Source organism: Abramis brama (assembly GCF_963993115.1).
Source record: "Abramis brama genome assembly, chromosome: 15".
Classification (NCBI taxonomy): Eukaryota; Metazoa; Chordata; class Actinopteri; order Cypriniformes; family Leuciscidae; genus Abramis; species Abramis brama.
The window spans coordinates 23,634,910-23,662,325 of NC_139977.1; the positions used below are offsets into that span (position 1 = coordinate 23,634,910).

The 27,416-nt window shown below is 39.4% G+C and overlaps 1 protein-coding gene across 2 annotated transcripts in view; it reads left to right on the top strand.

Moving 5' to 3' along the window:
• Window positions 1–209: 209 nt before the first annotated feature.
• The window catches only part of unc5da (unc-5 netrin receptor Da), a 235,298-nt gene continuing 208,091 nt past the window's right edge, over window positions 210–27,416 (top strand). Inside the window, exon 1 of one of the 2 annotated variants that reach the window (XM_084137700.1) lies at window positions 210–656. In XM_084137700.1, coding sequence (XP_083993826.1) covers window positions 566–656 — 91 coding nt within the window. In that variant the 5' untranslated portion in view covers window positions 210–565. The remainder of the gene's footprint in view (window positions 657–27,416) is intronic. The other variant, XM_084137696.1, reaches the window with a different exon arrangement.

A 27,416-nucleotide genomic window follows, 5' to 3' on the forward strand; every position in this document is an offset into this window, starting at 1 on the left:
TGTCTGAAATCATGTAAATAACTAGATATAGATTACATGTTTATAGACTAACACTCTTGCTCATGTGATATTGCTTAAGTAAACATCCATTCTTTATGCACGAGAGACGTCACCGCCTCTGCTCCGGTGTGCAGCATTGCTCTCATCTCAGTGGCCCCCAGTAGCCCGACACGATCTGTGATGAAATCAGTGTAACACAACCAGCTGTTCATATGTCATCTCGAATTCACCCGATATCTGACATGTATGCTCATGTATCATCTCTTACTCAGGCACATCTGGTCACTTCGCAGCGCATTCGAGCAGCAGGGTGAAGGACAGCCGCTGCGCTCCCTCCGCCCTCAATCACCCTCCGCTATTGGCCAGCGCGCACCGGCTTCATTATTCCAGTCTCACGGATGCGCGAGACACTCACTCAGCGCGCGGATGAGAGAGATTCACTTTGGGTTTATCGCTACGGGAGGGACCTGTTACTGAAGCCACTGGAACGCACGGCACATGCATGAGAGCGGCACTTGCGAGCGGCTCCCCGGTTTAGTTGGGGACGCAGGAGAGAAGCGCAGTGATGATGGGACGCTTTGGGAAGAAGGGACGATACTCCTGCTTTGGCGTCCTCGCGGTCCTGGTTCTCCTGCTGCCCTATGCGATGGCTAGAGGTAAGAGAACTTAACTGTTTACGAAAGCCTAACGATATACTTTTATAGCCCCACATTTAGCTGTCCTGAAGAGTTCGTGGACTCTGAAGCTTCGTCGTATGAATATATTTGCACTGGGTGATGGTCTATAATGACTGTAGCCTATATTATGTGTTTTTTTTTTTTTAAACAAGGGCAAGGCACGACTATTCCGATTTCAATTGGACTTTGGAATGGAGAATGTGTAGTAGATGCTAATTTACGTAAAACTCCCTACACGGCACGCATGTAAGTAATGCTCTCAGTCTCATACTGTGCCAAACGCTTGAATAAGGCATAAGCGACTGTAAAATCGAGTGCCGATGCAAAGGGAAATTTGCGCGCAATGCATCTAGTAAATGTCAGTAAAAATTATGAAATATCAGCAGTCTGGAAACCTTCTCATCATTTCGGTTTGAATGAAGCTTGTTTATTGGAGTGAGCATACCAAGCGTGCGTGCCACGAGATGCGCAGCGCAACAGGCATGAAAGGCGCGCTGGTTCTACACCCGTCGTGTTCTTGATTGAAAAGCGCGTAACAGTTATTTGTTATTTGTGTGTTTATATATATTTATTTATTATTGCTTAAATACAAACAACTATACGTGAATTAAGTGCGTACTTACTGTAAGTACGCTGCTGCTTGAATAGTTTTACTGTAAAATATTATAGTTTTGGAACTAAAAAGTCACTTTCGGACGCTTTAAGTATTGTATTTTTTTCCGATAGTTATTTATTCTTCTTATTTTTCATCGGTTATTTACGTGAGGGCGTTTTGCAACGTTTTATGTTGTTTAGGTCATGGTTATTTCATTATTGTAGTGTCATAGTGTTACTTTGGGTTTTTATTAGACATGGCTCATGGAAAGTAGGCTACAATTTTACTCATGTAATAGTGTAGCTCTTGTGTAATTATACTTACAAAAAGCATTTTTAAGTTGGTATATTTACTATTTTACAGTCCAGTACAGTAACATTGTCACTGTATTTTTGTCACCATTTTTTTCTTTACCATTTAACAGTTTTTTTTAGTGTTTCAGCATGCAAATTTTAGTGTAATGTGCGACTGAAAATCATGTGTTGGTGTCCTATCTATAGATATCCTACTGTTCGGTACTTTCATCAAGATTATTGTTGCATGTTCTTTTAAACGAAAGCAGAAGCAAGGCAGCAATTATCTTATGTTAAGAGTCATTGATTCTTAGTGAAGAGGTGGACAGTGCACCCAGACACAGTACAATAACTATCATTAAGATGTTCAACCAAGATAGATTAATTGGATGTTTATAAACAAGTGTCCAATTAGCATTTCGTTAATTGCCTGTGCGTTTTTCCCCCCCCTTCCGAATAAAGAGATCCTATGTGTGGCACCTGTGATTTGAAGTGATGCACTTAAAATAAATCTGATGATATGGATTGGACAATTTGAGGTTGATAGTCTTGTTATTAGTCAGGAGTGCTGTTATTATCTGAGGCACCCCTAAGGGCCACTTTTGAGATCCGTTTTGTGTATCCGTTCATATAGGCTCGCTGAGAGATTGTGTTTGCAGTTTTCACTCGGGGTTTATTCATATGAAACTGTGATTCTGTAGTTCATACATCATCCATTTATATCCTGGTTTGTTTGATATGCGATAAGAAGAGGTGCATTTAAAGTGTTAAATCCTAAAGATATGACTTTGAATCTGCATCAAATTCTGTAAATTAATCAATACAGAACGTTCTTTCTCATTGTGTATCTTAAAGTCCTCTGATGTTTGCTGCCGAGAAACATCTGACCTCCTGATTTTATCGTCCCGTATGATAAACTATTTGAAAGTCTATTAGCAAATTAGCCCTCAGGATTTGAACCTCCTCCTTTCCTTAAACTATGGAAATCAGCTTGAACCGGCCTAACATTCATGATTAATGAGTTCTCCTCACCAGCATTAAGATGGTATTGCATAAGATATATCCGTTCCTCTCGGAGATACTGCTTTGTTGGTTCATTCAGAGAATTCATTAATATGCAAATGAAATCGTGTCATTAAAATATCCAATCATCTGTCATGTTCACTTACACCGCCTCAAGCGCTCACATCATCTATTGTTTCACATCCACACTCAGAAATGCTCCGTACCTGTCAGAAAGAAGCTGTTATTGAAAACCATAAACAAACCCAAACTATTACGCCGTTTGCCACATTGCCTGTGGTCAGAGTGTTAAATGTCATTTTCCTTTAATGTACTGTGTTTTTTTTTTTTTTTTTTTTTTTTAATAAAGTTGATGTGAGACACAGAACGGAAATGTTGCCCTGGGCAGTAATAGATGGAGATGTAACTGTGCCCGATTCAGTGATAGAGGCACACATGGTAATGAGTTCGAGTAGCTTTTGAAGTCTCCAGAGAGGTTCTCTGATGGCATGAGTTATGAATAAAGGCAGCGTGTTCCATCTGAACATAGGCAATGTTTAATTTACCATCCAGTATCTTTAGACAGACTCTCACAGTATGCTTTTTGACATCTGTGCACATATGAAGGAGAACCCTGATTCGAATCTGCAACATAGGACATATTGTGGACGTTGTGTATCAGCTACATGATTGAGTGTGAGCAATAGAACATTACTCAGGATATCTGTTAACGTTGATGCATTGCAGTGTCTACAAGTATCTCGTACTGTAACGGCAAGGCATACATTTCCCAGAATGCATCATTGATGTCCCCCGTGAAATGTTCTGAGAGCTTGTCATGAACCTGGTTGTTGGAGAGTATTTATGAGAGCGAGCGAGTGGAAAGGGCCAGGTCTGCTCATCCTCAGGGACTGGGAATGGAGCTGGATCAGAAGATGCTTGTGAGGATGATGGAATCCTCTTGTCATTTGTCATAGGTGTAACATGGAACGCCAGCCCTTTTCCATTTCCCTGGATTTTCAATAGAAGGATAAGAAGCTTGTGCAGTGTTTATGCATATGTGTGAACAGGTGTTTGTGTAATTTCCCTCAGAGGATTGTGATTTGCTGTATAGTCTCAGCATTTGCCGGTAAAACCCAACAAAGGTCACATTTAATCTTTCAAACACTCATAAATTTGTCAAAAGGAGGGAGGATCTTCGTAACCACATACATTTTCAATAACATGAGAGCAGCAGGGGTGGGTCCTGGGGGAGACTGAGTTTGAGATTTTTGTGTTTGCTTGCATAATTTCCATTTGAGAGTTATTTTTGTTCATGTTTATCCTACATTCTATACTATTCTCCAGGTTTTCTGAATGTGGGTACTTAAACAAGTTGTTGTCAGCACAATTGGAGTTTCATCATTTTAGTGACAGGATCAAAAATAAAGCCTCTCAAAGTGGCAAATATGAGTAAAGGTAAATTTAACCGCAACGCAAATTGTAAAAATGGTAGTTTGGCCAGTGTTGACGTAAGTGATGTGAACAATTCACATCGAACACATATAAACTATATAGAAAACATAACTGATTGCTGCATCTTGTGTCTTCTAACAGCTTTTACTTCAGCTGAACATTTTCCATCTGATGTTTATCTCAGATGCCTAAAGGTTTTTTTTTTTCCTTCAGGACTCCATGTGGTGACACATATGTGGAACATTCCTCACATTAAGCCACCAAAACGGAAATATGAGGAACAAAATAATGATGTACTGTATCTTCATGCTTTTAGGTCCATTGCAGTTTCACAGAGAAATAGACTGACTCATCTCGGGTGACACAATGACTTGCGCTTCTTGTCACTAATATTGAAGGAATAACAGCCAATTATAAAAATAAATAAATAAATGGTTATGGCTAAATGGTAATTTTGGACCCTGTGTACTTAACAATAACACCATTACCCTTTTGGGTTGTGGAAGGTTGATGGGCCAAAATAGCAAATGTCCTGTGAAAGCATAAAACGTGGCCATCTCAAAAACATTATACTTTACCTTGCAGTTTCATTTAGCCATATGGATATTTGTGTAGCTCTGAAAGTATCGCCACTCAATTTTCCTGGCACCACAGTTCCTTTTCCCGAGTGGCCTTGTTTTCCGTTTCTCCATCTTCATTTGTGTCTCCTCAGAGTGCTTTTGAGAGAGTACTGAATGAAGAGACTTTGAGATTGCTGTCCTTCCTCCATTGACCCTGGGATTCACCACAATGGCATAACTCGCACCATTAACCGTGAAATCTTGAGAATGAGTGCATTCCTTTCTCTTTCTCTGCCTTAACTCTATTTATCTTTTCAGCATGCACACATACCTCTCCAGGTACTCTTAAATGTTTTGGACTATCCTCCATATAATAATTTTCCAGGAAGGAAAAGATTATCGATAAGTACAGTATCAGTAGGCAGTTAGTTAGGGCGTAAAATGATGGTGCCAAAGGAATAAGAAGGGGAAAGTGTATTATCTGATCATTTAAAATTATCTTTTGGGTTCTGCTGCATTCTGACCCAATTCAAAATCTTGCTGATTTGTGTTTTTTACAGTTGGCAATGCAATAATGACAAATTAACAGGCACTCACACAAACACACACGCACTGTAATGACTGTTTGATGGATAACATCAACCTCTATGCAGTAATCACACAAATGTAAACTAGTTTAATGTATTCTCCCCTCATTACCCCACTGTGACAGATGTCTGCTATTGGTCATTGTATTTGAAAAATGATCCGACAAGTCTCTTTGATGTAAATCGATACTGCTCCCAAATATGAATATTTCATGTTTCAATAATCAATTGCAACATTGACAGAGATGTAAGAGCTTGTCTGTAATAAAATATAATGCAATTTAATCTCGGAGGTTGCGTTGGCTGTGCTGTCATTGAGCAGTGTTCTGATTGGCCCGTGGGCAGTATTGATCACTGTAAGACAGGCAACATGAGCAAGTAAAACTAGTTGAACGAGCTTGTCCCTTTTTTTCATTTGTGCATGAATCGTATGTATCGTCTTTGGAATGTGATAGTATCTTGTGACATTTCATAAAATACTGTGTAAAGAATATATCAGTGGCATTTTTACAATAGTTGTAGGTACTGAAGCTTACATTGGGTGGACATGGGGTATTTCCATTACTTTAATGCTTTAGAAATAGCGTTCCTGACTGACAAGACTAGTTTAGACTAGAATGAATTTCCTTGCTGGTCCAGCCTGGTTTATGCTGGTTAAATGTAGGTTTATGCTGGTTAAATGTAGGTTTATGCTGGTTAGACACTTTTTTATGTCAGTTAAACGCAGGTTTATATTGGTTAGCTGCTGATTTTTGCTATTATGCTGCTTTATGCAGGTTAAATGTTGCTTTATTTTGGTTAGATGATGGTTTATTTGAGGGACCTTGGCAGTCAGAACCACTGTTAAGAATATTTCCTTCAGACATTTCACACTCTCATATATGGAAGCTTGTGTCCGCCACAAAATAAAACAATTGAAAAGATAATTGCGACTTTTTATCTCACAATTGCGAGTTTATATCTCGCAATTCAAACTTATTTTCTCACAGTTGTGAGATATAGAAACTCACAATTGCGTGTTATAAAGTCCAATTTTGAGGGAAAAAATATTTTTTTTCTCAGAATTGCAAGTTTATATCTCACAATTCTGACTTTATAACTCGCAATTGCGAGTTTATATGGGTTTAAGATGTAAACTCGCAGTTGCAAGAAAAAAGTCAGAATTGTGAGATAAAAAGTCGCAATTACCTTTTTAATTTTTTTTTTCCTGTGGTGGAAACAAGTTTCCTCGTATCAAACATTAATACACTCATTAAATATTCAGTTTTGGTCACAAGTCATAAGTCTACAAGATGTTTTTCGTATTTGTACTAAAATTAGCTTTTTGTGGTTCTTGTGCACAACTCCCTGATATGTACTGTGCAGTGAATCTGCCCACTGTTCTTGACAGAAAGCCTCCAGCTACTGCAAGTTCTTTGGTTTTCCCAGTGTGCTCTGCATATTTGAGCTCTCATCACTAGCTTGGTGATATTGAGGTCCAGTTTTGCCATTTAGAACAAATAAGGCACTCACACAACTTCACATCACAAAAAGAGTCAACAAATTCTGCCTGTTAAATTTGAAACAGGATAATTGTTCTGTCGGCTTGTTGAATGTACTTAAATATCAGTTATCTAGATTCTTCAGCACAGTGCAAAATAAAAATAAAAAAGCTAAATAATACAAAACATTTAGCAGATTTTGCCAGTCAAATGTTAACTTATGAGCACAGCTGTACCATCATGATCTAATATTCGCTCATACCCTTGAATTTCATTAAAACTATAGCCCTTTTTTAAATAATGAATGTGTCACTATATAATATGATTCGATCTTCTTTCTCATTTCATACATATGTTCTTGAGGCCACTCATAGGATGTGCTCTGTGTACCGTGACCAACGGAGGAGAGTGCCACGTTCTTATGTGCATGCATTTTTCATTCTCTCACACACACACACACACACACACACACGCGCGCGCGCACGCACGCACGCAGGCCGTGTACAGTGAAGGGCTCGCTTCGTCTGCATGTTGATGTATGGTCAGCAGTGTCGGTGTAAAAATCTGCTGGTGCTTCACGCCTCTGTGACTCACTGCTTGTAAAAGAGCCAGAGAGCTGCACAAACCAGGTGTTTTGTGAAAAACACTCACACTCACAGCACAGAGCCAGCTAGAAACAGACACTTTTTTTCCCTCACATACTGTTTTTCCTCTCAATGAAAAGTAGTTAATTTTCTTTACAGCCCTTTTAACTTCAGTGTGGGTTTAAAATATTGTCCTCATTAGATTTCGGGTTGCCTCCCACTGTGGAATTGCAAATGTTCCTCGGAAGCACATTGTCTTCTCAATCTCGTTTGAGAATAGTAGAGAAAAATGCTTTTTGCTCACTGCATTTTTACTCCTTTAGGAATTTGTTTGGACTTCAATTTTTCGGGGGCACATTAAGAAATATCCACTTGATTGAATGAGCTCTTTGCTGGGCAGGACACAGCTGGGAAGAGTGATGTTTTGGTACCATATCAATTGTTTTTATTTATTTATTTAATTTTTAATTTATCAGATGATATACTGACTAACAGTGGTCACAATTGGATAATTAATTCTGCATTCTCATTTCCCCTATTTTTAGATAGGGGAGTAACTTTGCTAATTAAGTATTAATAACATTGTTAAATGTAATCTTTAGTAAATCTCAAAATAAATGTTTTCATACTGTACATTATAATGTTGTGAACTTGTGATGTTATGAACGATTTTAGTTTTTAGTGTTTTATTTTATTGTAGACAAATTAGTGTACAATTTATATATCGACCATTTATTTAAATTTAAATATTAAAAAACAAAAATAATGCTTGACTTTTAAATTCAACAAAAAAGTAAATGTATTGATTTGTAAAAAACTAAATTAGTATATACATGACTTTTGTATGTAGATATATATTTTACTAAGCTAATTTCTTACTACTGTTTCACTGGCTGCTTGCATTATATTTTAGCTTTTGTGCTTAAATAATCACCATAGTTGTCGTCTTGTTCTGTCAAGTTAAGGTGTTTCTGTGCTACATCCAAATTCTGTGTGGTAATCCAATGCTTTGTTTTCTGTCGGTTTTGATTTCTGTGCCACTTTTTTTGTCAAACACACCATTATAGGTGTATAGTAGCCTATATGTTGTTGTGCTCCCTCAAACACAATAGTGAAACTGTCAATGAGCCTGAGCTTTAGCACCTTAAGCAGTTAGCGGTTAGCACAGCTTGCTACAGTGCAGAGGGTTCCCTGAATGCTGCACACCTAGTGTGTGATTCAACAGGGCTAAGTGGTTGACATCACATATACTTGTTCCTGCACCTTACTATTCCTCTCTGATAGCCTACTATACGTACACACTCACACTCACTCACTCTCTCTCTCTCTCTCAAGGTCTCACTCTTTGTCCTCCCATCCATCACTTCACACACATATTATACTTTAATATTCCACTTTCTATAAATTTCTGTTCAGTCTTCACGTTTCCCCTCTGTCCTGCCCTTTCTTCACAAATCTCGGCTCTTTCACACACACTTATGACCTGTGGGAGAGAAAACCCAGGCGAATAAAAAAAGAAATACTTCATGGTCACACATCGGGACACCGGATGGCTGCAGTATGATAATCTGGCATTAACAAATGAAAATGACGACCCTGAGACTGGGTGGCTCACTGTGGCCGATGCACCTGAGGTCAGCGCAGTCTTTTATTTTCCAATTAGCGAAAGAAAGGTGAGACGAAGCCTGCCAGGGTCTCTCTCGTCAAGAAAATGTGCGGTCTCCCGCTTTAGCTGTTCCTTCCGCTCCCTCATATAATTCCGTTCTGCGATTTACATGCAAATGAGAGCAAATGACTATTCATTCAGAAGTGAAATTGGGAATGTGCATGCTAATGCTAAGAGACCACCATCATAATCTTTGTTCCCCATGTTACTTGACGCATCAGCGGGATGTGAGTATTTTCCTCCAGTGCGAAGAAATAAAATACCACTTTAACTTTAAAAGCACAATAACAAACAGTGACAGAAATCATAGGTACAGGATGACATTGGAAGAAAAAGATCCACCACTCCGCTAATCGTTACCAACAATTCCTCATCTCTCTCTCTCTCTCTCTCTCTCTCTCTCTCTCTCTCTCTCTCTCTCTCTCTCTCTCTCTCTCTCTCTCTCTCTCTCTCTCTCTCTCTCTCCCATTCTGCAATGCATTGGGTAATTCAGCTTGAGAATGACACAAGTGATTGCAATCTCACCATCCATGAAACAACATGAATGCTGCCTAATCATACTTCATATGTATATTAAGTGTGTTTATGTGTGTGCTTGAGATTTATTTGATCTATTCATATAGATGCTCTAAGGAATTTGGCAATGATCATTGTGTTGAGTGTATTTCTATATCATCATTTGGACAGTGCAGGTCAAAGGTCATGCAACATTAAGCAATGTCTATGCAGTGAGCTTTATAGCCTCACTGTGAGTCTATGCTTGGATGTATATTATTAAGGCAGACAGGAGGAGAAAAAAACGCAGCAAAGCGTGATAAACGCTGTCATTTTCATCTCTTGTTTAAAAGCAGATACCTGCTTTTTGGGAACGCAATTGTGTGAAACAGTTCTGGGAGGTAACCATACCCTACTATTTTGATGACAGGCTCAGGCATTTCAGAATGGCCAAACCAACATTTGAGATGCTGTGCAAAAATTGGTTAGCTGGTTAGTCCAGTTATCCTATAACATCCTCTGTTGTGACAAAGTCATGAGTTTTTTGTTGAGCATGAAATTTATTAAATTTATTTGGTAAATGTCGGCTAAAGAATTTCTGATAAAGAAGTTATCCACCTCAATTGTAAAAAAAATATTTGTATTTGTAAAAGAGAAAAGTAAAAAGACAAAAAATATATAAAATGAAAATATATTTTTGATAAAATATATTTCATAGAAGAAAATATAAAAAAGATGATTATTTTGCACTAATTCTGTGGGCCCTATTTTAACAATCTAAGTGCATGGTCTAAAGCGCACGGCGCAAGTGCACTTAGGTCGTGTCAGAATCCACTTTTTCTAGTTTAACGACGGGAACAATGGTCGGTGCACCCGGCGCATGGTCTAAAAGGGTTGCCCCTTTTCTCTTAATGAGTAATGGGTGTGTTCTGGGTGCAATAAACCAATCAGAGTCTCATCTCCCATTCCCTTTAAAAGCCAGTTGCGCTCGTGCCATGGCGGATTGCTATTTACATGGCGGAATTTGCAAGCGGAAAACGGATCTGCTCGTGTGCGAGGTTAAAGTGTGCATGCAGACCATCTACAGGACAAAGTGTACATGCGTTGTGGACCCGCCTATAGGCACACAGTACTAACGCGCTCTTTAAATAACAAAAATATTGTGCCATTGACTTTAAACCAGGTTTCAGTTGGTCAATGGCGCAGTCTATTTCAGTTGCCTCAAAATAGCAATGCGCCAACGTTTTCAGACCAGCATGCCCATGGGCACAAATGGGCGCAAATGCATTTGCTATTTAAACAACATGGCGCAGGACATGAAAATGATAACTGTGTTGGGCTGAAACTAGCAAAAAACACTTGCATCGTGCCTAGCGCTGCATTGCGCCGGTGTTATGATAGGGCTCTATGTCACCAATAAAAAATAATAAAAAAAAACAGATAAATGCAAAATATAATTTAATAATATAATATTTAAATTAATCTGCATACATATGACTGTTTTAATTTTTTTCAAAACCATATTTTATATATTTTCAGTGTCTTACGCCATGAACACTGGGTTTTAGGATGTTATGTTAAGTAAGAAGTAGTTTATTTAGTTAATTGTATTTTATTTTTATTTATTTTAAATATATAGTATAAAATCCCCACTCCCTATGCCAGCATTTTGCTCTTTGAGTGGTGTACCCAGGCTACCTGGCTGCATCACCGCAATGCTCAGCATGCATATTTTATAAGAGTTTTTACAACTGAGTGATGAGGTTGCCTTCCATGTCAAATAGCCATCGGTAGTAGCTCACTCTGTTCTGTGCAGCTGTCAGATTGGTAAGAGGTCTAAGTCAGTGTGAACGCAACAGGGAGAGGGGGTTTCATCAGTAGCATGCTTCAAAGGAAGCCGAATGCAGGAAGAGACCTTTGTGTTTAGATTACTCTTTAAATTTCTAAACAGCACACCTGCATCACCCGAGGCCACAATGACCTTGGATGGTCTGTTCAAGTTTGAAATGTGTTTGAAACCTGTCATGCTCACAATATCAAAAATTGCATTTGTTTTAACCTTTAATGATCACAGTTGCTTCCATGCATGTATATCACGTTTTATTTATTTAAATAGATTAATGATTCACAAAGTCGATTCTAGAGAAATTTCAGAAACTTTTTTTTTTTTTTTGTTGCATTTCATTAATAATATACTGTACATCCAAGCATAGACCCATAGAGAGGCTCCAAAGCTCACTGCTGGCTAATTGATTTATGTGGCATGACCTTTGACCTGCACTGTCCAAGTGATATTGTTCTTATTACTCAGAATGACATTGTAAATGTTTCGAGAATCTCCACAAAACATGTAATTGAATCTGGCAGGTCTTGCAGTGCATTTGCTGTTCTCTGTGTCATCTCTTTGTCTCACTGTTCAAGCTTTTTCTCTCAGACACTTCAAGCAAAACAACCACACTGATTGTGATCTTTATAAAAGAAAAGCAAGAGACCTAAACATTAAGAGAAAGAGAAAAAGGGATGGAGCAAGTGAGAGTGAGTTGAAAGTAATAGACTGGAAGAATCGATTGCGGGGAGCTACAGCAGAAGACATTAGAGAAGAATCATGCTCACCAGCACTCTTCCCCCTGGCTTCTTTTTGTTATTTTCTTCTAGTTTGGAGACCTCTCTCTTTTCTCTCTCCCTCTCTTTTCCCTTGTCTCTTTCACACATCCTTCCATTTCTTCGTTTCCTAAAGTCGGTTTGCATCAGGGACCAATTAAATGCAGCCGTACGTCTCTCAGCTCTGAGCCTCTGCTGCACACTTCCTGTCCAAACTGAATCTATAATCGGGCTATAATTTGACTGTGTGGACTCCAGTTTAATCTAGTCCCTCAATAAGCATCTTCACCAGCACCCATTAATTCAGAACAACCTAATGATGCTCCTCGCAGTCATACGATTTACTGAACACAATGAGCTCTTCCGATTGTTTATTCCACAAGCACACCATGTCTCCCCTTGTCATGACAAAAAGCAATCAATTGTGTCTATTAAAAGGTTTATTTATAGAGATGTTTAGGGAGATGTTCCAAGGAATGTGTGAACAGGCTGTGGGTAGAGATATGACTAGAGATGGAAAACATAGATGCTACATTAGTAACTGTTGCTAATTACCATGATATATCAGCGCATCTGCCATATTGGAAAGATCAAAACCTGCTTATAAACACATGCTAGAGAATTAAGAATTCACACACACACACAAATTCGGACTATTTTAGACCTGGCAGGACGACAACCACTATGGAGTATATCCCAGTACCTGCGTGACTCGTCATATACATAAACAGAGAGAAGTACCAGATGTCTCTCCTAAAATTCCTTACGAGAAATAAAAGTAGACACAAGTGAGACATGAGAAAGTTCTAAGAGAAATGAGTCCAAAATGAGAATGGGCTGTGAGAAGCATGGGAGAACTCTTTATTGTCTTGCAGAGGATGCTGTTTTTATTATTATTATTATTATTTGACATTGGGGTTTTCCACCTTTAATGGACAGGATATAGGAGGAGAGACAGGAAACAATGGGAGAGGTGAGATGGGAACAGGAGCAGGAAAGTACTTTTAGCTGGGACTCGAACTTGTGCTGTCTGAGATGCAGTTGTGTCTCGATGTCGATGTGTTGTTCACAAGGCTATGGCTCTGAAAGAGGTTTCTCTTAAGCTCAGGATACTAAATGGTAATTCTCATATTTGTCTCATTTAGATATCAGCTTTGTCTTCAGATGTCTCATATTTTTCTCCTTACCTAGAGACACTGGAGCGCTCATATTTGTCTCCTCTAAAGTTCAGAAGAGATCTCAACAACTTTGCAAATCAAATGTCTCAGTATTAACTCAAAAACTTCTACCATATAATATGGGTTGATAATAAAATTGGTCAAGGATTGAGTCGTAAACCATTTAATGCCTTTTAGCAAAGAAAGCTCCAGGGTTACTGTTCCTGTAGTAAGACCTCTGTAAGTTAGTTTTGATAAAGGCATCAGGTACATTCATATTTCCAAGAACAAATGATGTGCTCAATGAGCATAAACTTTACAGCTCTATTATTTTATTGTGTCTCAGCAATTAAGAGTAATGTTAATCTTATTTCTGCATTTCACTCTTAGGCTTAAACTCTTAATTTATGGATTGTTTTTTTACTTTAGTGCCTTTCAAGTACTTGACTTGATGCACAATTTGTAAAGTTGTTGAGGTCTTTAACAGAGATAAATTAAACTTTAAAAGAGATAAATGTGAGAGCTCTAGCTGAGAAAAGTCTGAGCCTATGTGTGATGTTGTTGAGGTTTCTTCTGAAACTATAGATGAGACAAATGTGAGCGATCCAGTGTCCCTAGCTAAGGAGAAAAATATGAGCACAGTGTGTGATCTAAAACTTTAAAGGAGACCATTGTGAGACTGTTAGCGTTTTTGTCTCAAGCAAAAGTCTCCATTTGATGTTAAAGTAACCTCATTTACTTTACTCTCTGGGGATACAAGACAAGTCCTACTGTGAAATTACTGTGCAAGTAATGACATTATTAACCTGGAATATAGTACTATAATTTCATACTATACTATAATTTTGAAGCCTAAAAACAATCGCCAGAATTAAAAAGCTAAAGGTGAGCTATAAACGAACTACACCACAGTCCCTCGACTTCAAAGTCACCACCACTAAACTTCCGACGACTCTTTCAGTTTTTTATCTAAAAAAGCATTTTCCCTGAAAGTTTGAGTTAGAATAGTTTATAAGTGCACAATTATAAGCATAATGAGGCTGTAAAAGTGGACTGCACTCGTCTGTTCTGTGTGATGACATTTAATGTCTCTGACAGCCTCTGTAGTCCTATTTAGCCACTTGTTAGCAACCGCCTTTTTCATTGAACAGCTTAAAAAATCATGAGTGGGGTAATACTGATGCATTTTATGTCGAAGAATAAAACATGATCAAGTGTCTTGATCTTGTGTTCACCACAGACCTTATTTCAGCCATTTAACCAAAAACCCATTAAAAAAAAACATTGACTTCGGGATAATGGAACTGGCAAAGCTAAAATTCTAACTATTATAGACCGTGCGCAAAGTGGGAAAAAAGTGCCTGTACGCAAGAAAAAGTGAGGGTACACTACAGATTAAAATATAGAAGTGCCAGTACTGCATACCGGTGTGTACTGGCCCACTTTGAGCACTGATATAGATATACTAATACATAAATGTATAGAGTACTGCATTCTAACACTATTATACGAAATATTATGGTTTGATCTCAGGTAGCAGTACGCCATGAATTAAGCTGAAATGAGAGTTGAATTCCTTGTACTGTTGTGCTTTTCAACAAGGTCTTCAACCCTAGATTGCTCTAGTGGGATGTTCCTTGTAATTAGTGTACGGTAAGTCAGTTTAGATAAAGTGTGTTTGCTAAATGACAAGTAGCTTTGTTGTGAACGAGTGTTCCTTACGTAACAGAGCCCCATATTTCGCTGCATCTTCTGGAACATCGGTTGCAGGAGGTGTAGAAATGCTTTTGGTGAGTAATGTTTTGGAAATTGACTTGACATATGTGATCCAAGTCTGCGTAGACAAGTTTTGACAATGCTGTAGCAGCCTGACTTTGAACCTTCCCATATAACTCATAACTTTACCTATTTGTGCACCACTTTATCTATTTCCCAGGGGTTCTTCTGCATTTCACTCCATCACGTGGCATTTTCAAAGAGAGATGCGCTTGTAAGAGTGTCTGTGTGAAAACATTCACACACACATATACACTGATATGAATACATAAATACACCCACATACGTGTCTTCTCCATCTCTCTCCTCATTTGATCGCTGCAGATTTTAAATTGGTGTCACTCTGCTCTCGCGCTCTTCGCTCCATTTAAGGAGAGAATGATGGGTATGCGAGTGTGTGTGTGTCTGTATGTGCGTGCCCTATCTGTCCTGCTCTTCTTCGCCTCTCTTAATTCCACATTACGTTAATGGCGTCTTTTTCTTGCTCGGTAGTGCAGGGCAATCCTGGGAAGAGAGGAGGCCAGCTAATGAAAAGGTAATGACATGCCGTCCACTGTCATAATGGCCAATTATCTCCCTCTCAGATTCCGGCAACACATAGAGTGCTCAGTTCCCACTGTCTGTCTCACCCTGTAGATACTTTAATGAGCACTTAACGTCCCTCTTTTTCTCATTTTGCTCATCATTCAAGTGTTTTCATCCAGTGTTGTCATAGCTAGATCTTTGGAGCGGTGTGTGTACGAGTGTGCGCTTACCTGTGTGCGTGTGTACCTCTAAGATGAGTTACGAGGGCTGAATGAGGTACACAGATTGCTCTTGAGGTAAAGTACCAATGTTTCATTTGAACGTAAGATGGGTTTGAGCTCAGTCTGACATTATCATGTGTCGTCAATCAGCCAGTGACTGTTAATCAGGGAGATTTTAGACGACATTAAAATTAGCTTATTACAATAGTCTCTGGAATACTTTATTCTGATTGGTTAAACACAGCATTCAGCTGTCATAATTACTAATATTCGGCATCACCCATGGCAACTTTGTACTGTATTTCAGACCGTTCGTTCCAAGTAACTGAAGCCTGCACTACTTTCACGTCCCTTATGACAGGGGTTCCCAAACTTTTCCATGCCAAGGCCCCCCAAATACCACTAGGTTCTGGCCAAGGCCCCCCGTATTGAACCCATCGACAATACTACGGCATGGCACATGTAGAAATAAATAAAACATCTAGGTGAACATCAGATTATGTGATGGTGTTTGATATCAGCCAATCAGAAAGATGAGATGCACCGATTACAATTTTCAAGGCAGATTCCGATTTTTCATTGAGTTTGACCTGCCGATACAGATTTAAGCCGATTCTGATTTCATTTTTTCTAACCACTTTACAGCACACACAAATATTTATTTTCTATATATATATATATATATATATATATAATAAAACACCACTTTTACCCAAACTGGTTAATAAAAACAAGTTTAAATGGATACATTCTCTATAAATATTTTTGTCTTCATTTTCTTTTCTGACATAGCCTAGGCCTACTCCTTGTTAAAACACACTATACATGCAAATTATGTGCATTTTTTTGAGTAAAATCATATTTATTTTGTCCATCAAAAGTGTGCTTTCACTTTAACTGAGCGTGAGCAGCGCTACAAAAATAGACTCGGCGTCGAAACCCTCCGCTTCACTGCTGCTCATGCGACGCTCCTGCTTGACGCTCACCCCTCATTTACCCCTCATTTACACTGCACACGTGTGCGGTGCATTACGTCTGCAACAAGGTTTTATTCCGTCCTCCACGCGGTGCCAACTCACACCAGAAGCAGAGCGACTGGATGCGCGAGACCACGTGATTTGCCTGTCCAACATGTTTTTTCTTGATTTTTGGGTTTCTACCATACAGTCTATGGTTTCTACCAAGGATATTGGTGTGTAATACGTTTGGGAGTTTGCACAGGGTGTTTATTTTGAATTTGACAACGTTTTTTTTACTTTTATTTTGTATTCCCGGTGCGACTTGGACGCGCGTCCGTCAAAAATAGACTAGGCGCCTATATTTAGCGAAGCGGCGCGGAGAGCCGCTTCTGGGAAGCTTCTGAAACGCGCCGCGTCGCGGCCGGTGTAAACACAAGCATTGACTAGAATGGGCGCGATCAGCTCCGGTAGCCGTGTCGCAGCCGTAATGCGCCGCACACGTGTGCAGTGTAAATGAGGGGTTACACTGCACACGTGTGCGGTGCATTACGTCTGCGACAAGGTTTTATTCCGTCCTCCACGCGGTGCCAACTCACACCAGGAGCATTTCAGAAGCGGAGCGACTGGATGCGCGAGACCACGTGATTTGCCTGTCCGACGTGGTTTTTCTTGATTTTGGGGTTTCTACCATATAGTCTATGGTTTCTACCAAGGATATTGGTGTGTAATACGTTTGGGAGTTTGCACAGGGTGTTTATTTTGAATTTGACAATGTTTTTTTTACTTTTATTTTGTATTCCCGGTGCGACTTGGACGCGCGTCCGTCAAATATAGAATAGGCGCCTATATTTAGCGAAGCGGCGCGGAGAGCCGCTTCTGGGAAGCTTCTGAAACGCGCCGCGTCGCGGCCGGTGTAAACACAAGCATTGACTAGAATGGGCGCGATCAGCTCCGGTAGCCGTGTCGCAGCCGTAATGCGCCGCAGACGTGTGCGGTGTAAATGAGGGGTCACGCGCTGCTCCAGCTCGCGGTGTGAATGCATTCACTGAACATGCACGCCGAAAAAAAATCGCGCTGCTCACGCGCCGCTCGCGATCTGAAACGGCCGTAATTCACAAGGTTTCCTACATGTGCGTTCTGTGTGCATGTGTGATGTTGATGTTGCGGGATGTTATTCATGCGGCGCCCGAGTGCATTTGAATCGGCATATGTCAGACTGAAAATCACGTGAAAATCGGCCAATTCTTGTCACTAGCCGATCAATCAGATATCAGATAGACTATGCAACAAATTATTATAATGTTTTTTCATAACAATACTCATATTAGCAAATATTTATTTTTTAACGTTTTTTAACTTTTTTTTTTCAACTTGCTGCGGCCCCCCTGGCGCCCCCTGGCGGCCCCCACTTTGAAAACCCCTGCCTTATGACACCATTGACTCACGCTCTCTTTTGTACAAATGCAACCGGCAACAGCTTGTGTCTCAGTTATCATTCATAGGGGAAATTTTAAATATTGTATACGTTTTATTTTCATGTATTTACTTTAAATGTATTTAAAAATATATAGTTTAATTTAATAATGCATACATCAAATAATGTATTATTTTCTATGTAAGCAGTAGTCACACTTGTATATATTATGTTATATTATATTATATTAATCATATTATCATATTATATTGAAAAATACCTCAAATGACTTAAGCTACACAAACCCTAGTAATAGTTTATCCTGCAGATATACACACAAGTAAATATTAGCATTTTCCCAAACACACCGCACTTACAACGCCTCCAGGTTTGCGCAGAGCTGCTCATAAATTTAGATTCTGAGAAGTGAAAAACAGAGAGCAGATAAAGATTGCTGCTCTCAATCACACTGCGTGTGTCTCCTTGAATGTATATATATGTGTTTGTGTGAGTTAAGGAGAATGAATGGTTACACATGGCCCTGCTGGTAAACTGCTGTTTTTATGGCGTTTTGCTCTCGGTGCAGGCGCAGTCAAACCTAGCCCTCCGGCTGCTGCTCTGTTATTACACTGCGGCGGCTGCCCTCGCATCCTCATAGACCTCAGCGCACAGCCGAGAATTCAGCTTAACCACATCAGGCCATTAAAACACACCTATAACTGACTAATAGTGGCCATTACAAGTATCCTTTGGACGAGTAAAATAATAGCATCTATAAATCAGCGCTTACTGTGACATTCCATGCCTGTGGCAGACAATCTGGGGAAAAAAGCTAAGAGAAAAGAAGAATATAAAGCGCTTGCATTTTCGCCCATGTTTGATTACTTTACACAATGTAATGCCTCTAGGCATAATAATAATAATGAATCAGGTTGATTACAGAGTGGCGACCGTAGTGTCTGTGATCCCCTTGTGTGACAGGAACAGAACATATGAATCTATCCTGACCATGCGGTCTGTGAGATTTTAAATGAAGCTTCCTCAGCTGCAGAGAAGTCAATACTGCCCATAGCTCGTCTCATTCCGCGTCACGCCGATGCAATTTACAGAGTCAATTTAAATGTCAGAGGCACACAGCATGGCCAAAACCGCTCTGGTAATGTCATTAGGATCGAGTGAGTTACCGCAGTGCATCTCTGTAGTATGGAAGGTGAGGGACGTGACCCCGCTCCAGGTGTCTGCTGAGGCTGCACTGCATCAGTTCCTTTTTGGCCGGCTGTTTTTTTTTTTTTTTTAGCTTGCGAGGAGAGGTTTGGAAAGTTTTCCCAGGCACAAGTTAGATAGGGTTGGATGGCCTTTGACATAATGTGTGAAAATTGTAAAGTGGACATGTTCCTGTAATTGCTTGTTGAGAAACGCCAGAAATTCAAGTCCGACAGCTACAATGCCAAACCAAGATAGTTTAGTTGTATCATTAGTGGCAGGGTTGTCATCATGGCATTAGAATTAAATTGGCCACAAATGCACAGGAAGTTGAACTAGAATCTATCTTGTCTGTTTATCTCTCTATCTGTCTATCATTCTGTCTGTTGTTCTATCTATCATTTTGTAGTTCTCTGTCATTCTGTTTGGCATATACTGTAAACCTCAAGGTTTTTAAAACTTTTTACACTTTAAACTTGGTTTTTGTTATATTCATTTTTTTGAATTTGGATTCTAATTTAACCTAATTGTACATTCAAAATCAAAGTAAAATTCTGAATCCTGTTTCAGGAATTTATTTGAATTTTAGAAGGCATTCTCAATTCAATTCTTAATGGCCTATTTTCGTCCCAGCCCCCATGAATTTAAGCAACGACTCTCATTACTAGAACATGTGTGAGTATTGAATCTGCAACAAGTGTACAGTAGGAGTTTTCTTGAACTTTCGGGAAGCATCTACAAACAAGTTTTGATGTGCCCTAACATACCTTGATTTACTCCACTACTTCTCACTCTCTCTTTTCATTTCTTCCCTCCGACAGTCTGTCTTTTTCCCTCCATGCTTACTCATCCTCTACCGGTAGCTCTGCATTAACCTCTCTATAGTGCTTCTGGAATGAGGGTTGGGAACTGGGGAAGTGCCATAGCTCCCCAGGTTTCTGTGGTATTCTGCCCTGAATACTCAGCTCCTAAACCTTAGAGATGAAGCCTTCATGTGCCGAAGAGACCTTTGATCTTCTGGGGTCTCTCCCCAGGTAGATTGCTTGCCATGTCAGACCTCTTGAAGTTTGGAGGGGGTTATTACGAGAAGAAAGCTAAATATGAGATGGGACCAGAATGTTTTCCAATTTAAGACTTTGCTCAAACTTGTTCATCCCTGTTCTCTCACGGTTCCTCCTTACAAATTGGGCTATGGATCTAGTGACTTACTAGGGTGCTGTTGCTCAGTAGTTAAAGATTTGAAGAGATCGATTCCTCTTCCTGTCATTCCAATTCCAATTCAAATTCAGTTTCTGGTGTGACCAAATCATTTCAAATTATGCACTTATGAATAGAAAGTGAGCCTCTTGCCTTCAGAATGACATTGAGCAATAACAAACTCTGATGCCCTGTGACTACTCCTCTCCCGCCGTAGATCATCCATTACTTAGTGTTCGCTATCCCCTTGACTTCATCCATAACGAACCTCTTTTGTTCTGCAAGTGGTTTTAGGACGGTTTGTTCAGCACTAAAATTGTTTGGATTTTTATTACCCAAAGCAGACCTCTTTAAATGTAATGGAGAAAGAGGCTGTTATCTGTTCCTCATGTTATACACTGATGAAACAGTAATTAGTTAGGGTCTGATTAAAGCCTGATTAGTGCCAAAGGGGTGGTGAGCAGCTCTTGTGTTGAGGGCTTTAAGGTCTTTGGGTGAGGCCTTTGGTAATTGATGCTGTCTTTGTAGTGTAATACTTTAATCTGTATCAGCTTGTTTCTCGCTCTCATCAGGGTGTGTTTTAGCCTGTTAGAGCTGACAGATCTCAAAGGCCACCAACTCTGCCGCTAAATGGATCTCACAAGCTGTGCATCATTCATATTTCTTACATGTCAGAGTGGTTATATCCACAGCCCCTGGGTGAGGAACATGCCACAGCAACAGGACCATTAGGTTATTGGTTTGAAGCCTTTAGCTTGCTGGCTTTGGGTTATAAATATTTAAAGAGAAAAAGTAGCAGCGAATGAAATTAATGCAGTGTCAGAAATGTAGATACAGGTAGATGTTGCAAATCCCATTTGACTTTTTGGTCCCTAGGCTATCCTTAACAGAGCCAAGAAGGTACAGGGCACTGACTTGCTTGAAAATTGACTTTGTTGACTTTGACGATGTTCACCTTTGATAAACCTGGACAAGACACATGAGATTTGTTTCTACATTGTATTTTTTAAGACCTTTATCCAAAGGTTAGTTTAACACCATGTTGCACCTCAGGCAGTAGTTCTCAAAAGCTTGCCTCAAGCATCTTGGGGAGAACGTGAAGTTCTTAACAGGATTTTAGCTCACATTTGGACAAGGTCTATTTAGAACTTTTTCCATCTCCAAATGCATCTCATTTATTATTGATTGGGATAACCTTCTCTGGGGTGATGCAGTGTTTTTGTGGAGAGTTTACTAGTACGTCCATTTTATAAAATTCAGCTTCCGTTAAAATATGCTTTGTGAGCTCAAGCTAAACCTCAGACAGATGAGAACCATACAATAACATTAGGGGAATGTTCTGTGTTTGTATGCATCAGCATGTCTATACTGTCAACTATATGTGTGATAACCTTGCACCACAACTCCAACCTTCAGGTAAGCTTGGTTGATTATGATGTCTGACTGCTCTTCCTCTAAACCAATCTCGAATTTTCTTTCCCTGGTCTCATGTAGAGTCTTTATTTGCGTCAGTTTTCCTTGCTCACAGTTTGGTTTTAGGGAAGAAAGTGACGAACATGCTGTTTGACGGCTCAGTTTTGTAACCTTTAAGAACGGTCTAAGAATAAATGTCCTGATAAACACTTTGTGATGGCTTGCTGCTTGTTTTACCTTGAAATCCAGACAACCTTGCAGCAAAGAAAGGTCAGCATCCTCCATGTGGCGTTAATTACCCAGCTCATTGGCAGACAGGGGTCTCTGTCTCTCTGAACTCTTCAAGACCAGGGGATCTGACTGTGACGCTATGTGTTGGGTCTACCATGTTGGCTTTGTTCTTAGCTTGTTTGAACACAGCAAGTGAATGTGCACTAATGGGTAAAGGCTATATCCAATTATTATGAATTTCACTAACTTCTGCCAGGATTGCACTGCTACCTGTCTCCACAATTCTGCCCACTTGCCAGCAATTCCAATGTCATTTTCGGGTGAACTATTCCTTGAATCAAATTCTATTTAAAGCCATTCCCACACTTGAAAGTGTGTGTGTTTCACTGCTGATGGATTATCATATGTGCTGCATCACTATTTCTCCGTCAAACACAATCTGTCATTCTTGTGGTCAATCCCTAAACCACCATATTGATTTTCATCAGCTGTTTGGCCCTCCAATGTCAGGTGCAGAGCTGAGATGTTGTTATTTTTATGTGGAGATCGATGGTCTCTCATCATACACAAGCTTCTATTTATTTTGCTACTCTAATCTGTCTATTTGGCCTCATGTAGACACGGTCCTGACTACAGAATATGGAATGGATTGTGTTTTTTGTTTTATTTTTTTCCTCATTACAGGTCTACTCATATGTGCCAAGATTGTCATGAATTGTAATGAATCTGGCCTGATGTTTCACTGCCCATTAGTCCAGACATGGGAGACGGGTTGTCTTACTGTCCTCTGGTTTGAGGAGACTTACTTTTACTTTCTTAATGCATGTTCTTGATCTTATGATAAGAGCGATCTTTTAGTTTTACATTTATATGTTATATGTTGATTTTGCTGTTAAACCCCCCTTTTTTTTACTAACAAATATAGAGTGATATTTGTCTTCATTTGTATTTTTAATTGGTTGTATATGATCATTTCTTCTGCATGAGCTTATCTAAAGACAATTTCTATGCCAAGACTGGGGGAAGATGAGGAGGAGGGATAGGAAAACAACATCACATAGCAGTGTAGGGTGGAGGTTATGAAGGTTAAAGCCGAAATGTCAGTGCGTGATCTACTCTTGGTTTTTATCGCACATCTCTCCTGAGGACGTCCCACCACGCGCCTCACCAGACCTCCACCCTCAGCACACCCACCAGCTTTCTTCTCACATCATCCTTCCATTTTACTCTTCGTCTTTTCTTGTGGATAAGGAACAAGCATTGCCTGGAGGCCTTCGTCTCTGACTTTCACTTCCTTGGTTCGGTACCCCTCCATTCGTCTCTCTCTCTCTCTCTCTCTCACTCTCTCTCGTGCACATGTGCTTTCTCTTTTGTTTCCCTGCAGGTTTCTCTTCCTCTCCTTCATTCTTCTCCGCCTGCACATGGGCCAGAGAGCAGCTTTGTTTATTTCTCTTACCCACGTCCACCACCCAGCAGCCAATTCTTTCTGTTTTGAAGTCACCAGGATCAGAGAAGGTGGGATGAAAAGAAGGAAGTAAGGAAAGAATTTAGATATGAAAGAAAAAAAGACCGGAAGGGAAAGAATAATCACCTTTTATCTGCAAATATTGTTTTTAAATATATTAATCAGTTTATCATATAATTAAGTATATTTTAACAGATTTACAGCCCTAGATCTCTATTTTTTATGGCAATTTTAGGCATTACAGGGATTATTCAAAGGAAATAAATAGAAAAGAACAAAGGGAGGAAGCACATCACAAGTCAAACATACAAGTGAAACGTGAAACCTCCATCTGTAACCCTTATCTGTTATCCTTGTCTGTTATCCTTGTCTAATATACGTGTCAAACTCTGAAGAGAAAAAAAAGAGAGAAAAAAAATAAAATAAATTGGTACATTACAGATTACATCACAATCGTCAAAGAAAACTTTAAGGCATATACCTGAAAATTATACAAACACAGATAAAAAAAAAAAAAAAAAAAAACAGTTACAGCCAACCCAACTTTACCTCTACCCCTTCCAGGCTAAATGTTGAATTCCCAAGGATAGCATATGTTCTGCATCTACACCTAGGTATTTTAGAAAGGGGCCCCAGATCCTGTAGAATTTAAAGGGTTTATCTCTTAGTGCAGTGGAAAAGGCTTCATTAGGAATAAAGCCCTTAACAATATTTATCCACTGAGCCACTGATGGGGTTATGTCAGTTATCCATTATAACAAAATACTTTTGCGGGCACAATGTAATAATATTTGCAAGAGAGGATCACCCTTAAGACCATGAGGGAGTTCCTCAGTAAGTCCCAGTAAACAGATCTGTCACGATTTGGTTATCTTCTTCTTCTTCTTCTTCTTCTTCTTATGTTTTTATTGGCGGTTGGCAAACACGATTTGGTTATGTTTCATGTTCCTGTTTCATGTCTGTCATGTGATCCCCTGTTCAAGTCATGTGATCCTGCCATGTGTTCCCTTGTCTGATGCGTCATGTTGTCATTGGTTCATTGTTTCATTGTTCACAGGTGTTCCTTGTCTTGTCATAAGTCTTGTGTGTATTTAACCCTTTATGTTTCCCATGTGTCTTTGTCAAGTTTTGTTTCACTGTAACCATGGTTGATAAGCGCCTATGCCTACAGTATGCCTATGCCTATGCCTATGCCTGAACTTGTTTTGTTTGTAAATAAACTGTATTTGGGTTCTCTCTACAACTTGCCTTCAGTGGAATACTTTACAAGAGGCCCTAATTGTAAAGAACAAGGGAAAAAAATTACCCACCTCTAGACAAACCCCCACCCAGAATTGCTGAACCTTAAAACATCCCCAGAAGCAGTGCATAAGGGTTCCCTCTGCAATCTTGCATTTATTGCATAGGCTGGGTTCATTTTGTGTCTGCAAACCAGAGTGATATGTAATCTGTGCAGTATTTTAAACTGCATTTCCCAGGATGCATTGTCTGCTAAATAAGGTGTTACACATACCATTCCCCAATCTGCTTCATGTATTTCTTCCCCAAGATCAGTTTCCCATAGTCTCCTAACTTTCTCTGAATTATCCTTGTTCGAACTTGTGAGAATATAAGTACTGATCGAGAAGATGACAGTTTGTTAAGCTGTTCCTCTATTGTAGACCGACCAAGGGCACCTGGATGATCCTTTTTTTTTAGACACAAAGCTATGTATTTGGTTATATGTAAAGAAGTGCTTCCTGTCAATATTATACTTTGAAACAATCTGATCAATAGTCATCAACTTATTGTTTTCCAGTACATAACACAAATCCCTTGTTTTTTTACAGAGTGTTAGCCCATCACTCAACCCAGGTGGGAAATCTGGATTATTGTGTATAAGTGTGTATGGCGAGAAGTGTGTAGCATAACCCTCTGTTTTGCGAGCCATCCGCCACACTTTAATCATATTATTGAGAATTATGTTGCCTTTGATTAAAACAGACAACTTTGTAGATGACATGTATAATAAGTTGCAAAGGCGGATAGAACCAATACTTGCCACTTCTGCACTAACCCTGGTCGAGTTTGGGTCATCTAGATGCCATTCCAGTTTATATTTTAATTGAGCAGATAATTGATATAATTCAAATGAGGGAGCTGCCAAACCTCCAGATCTACTAGGGAGAGAGAGAAAGCTATATCTAAGTCTAGGCCTTTTTTTCCCCGGCAAATAAAATATATAATTGAACTGCGTAGTTGTCTTAGAGCTTTACCAGGAAGCAGAATGGGAAGCATCTGGAAGAGGTATAACAGACGTGGCACTATGTTCATTTTGACAAGGTGAATACGCCCTATCAATGATAACGGTAAACTGCACCATCTATCCAGATCATTAATAATGGATTTGATAGTCGGGGTAACATTTTATTTGTAAAGGCAATCCAAATTGGGTGAAATCTTTATACCTAGATACTGTATGTCAACCCAGAAGGAGACCACTTAAATGGCAAGGAGACTTCCAAGCCCAAAGAGTGAGTTTTGTTTAACGGCATAGCCTCCGATTTTGCAAAATTTGTCTTATATCCAGAGAAGGCACCAAATTCAGAGATCCAATCAATTAATTTGGTAACAGAGTTCTGCGGTGAGTCTAGATAGATTAAGACATCATCCGCATAAAGTGAGATTTTATGGATCTTTTTCCCTAAGAAGATACCTTTTAATATCAGAGTCTTCTCTGATGGCAATCACTAATGGCTCAATAGCCATTACAAATTATAATGGTGACAAGGACACCCCTGTCTACTGCCTCGAGATAAGACGAATTTAGATGATCGGACGCCATTTGTGACTATAGACTATAGAAGTTGGGAGTGTATATAAAATCTGGACCCATTTAGCAAAAGTATTCCCCAAGTTAAAACGATCTAACACCGAAAATGTATATGACCACTCAACCCTATCGAATGTCTTCTCGGCATCTAATGAAATGACTACCCCCCTTTTGCGCAGAAATCGTGGTTAATAGTATTACGTAACCGTCTAATATTATGGGATGACGATCTCCCCTTAACAAAGCCTGTCTGATCTGTATTAATCATAGTGGGAAGCACCAGCTCGAGTCAAGTAGCTAAATTTTTTGCTAGTATTTTAAAATCTACATTAAGTAAAGAAATAGGGCGATAAGATCCACATTCTTCAGGGGGTTCGCCCTTTCTATAAAAGCACACAAATATTAGCTTCCAACAAGGAACTAGGCAGATTGCCGGACTCATAGGAATACTGTATCATATCAAGCATAGAATTAACCCCCGGTGCTTTACCACAAGCCAGTCCCCTTATACAATTAAGAATTTCACTAATTTCAAAAGGTTTATTTATTAAGAACTTGCCGTTGCTCCTCAGACAATGTTGGAACAGGTAAATTAGCAAAGAACTTAGTTAGTAATTCACCCGGATCCGACTGTTCTGAGAAGTATATAGAATTCCCTAAAAGCTCTATTAATTCCTTCATTATCATGACATAAATTACCAGCATTGTCTTTGACAGTGGAGATGATTTGAGCCGGCGTAAAAGGTTGGCCAGATGTTTATTTTGTTTATTGGCGAATTCATACATCCATTGCTTTGCGAAAAATGATTTTTCTGCCTTCTTTGTAAGAATAGTTTCAAGTGAAGTTTGTACAGTTTTGATTTTTGCCAATAGCTCATCTGAAGGGGATGTATTGTTTCTAACTCGAAGATCGTGGAGCTTAACTTCTTTGATCTGCTAAGCTCTTCTTTTTCAGGTTTGATACGTATGAAATAATTAGCCCCCTAATATATGTTTTGCAGTGTCCCATATCAGATTGAGAGATATCCCAGGGGTTTTATTGTCTGA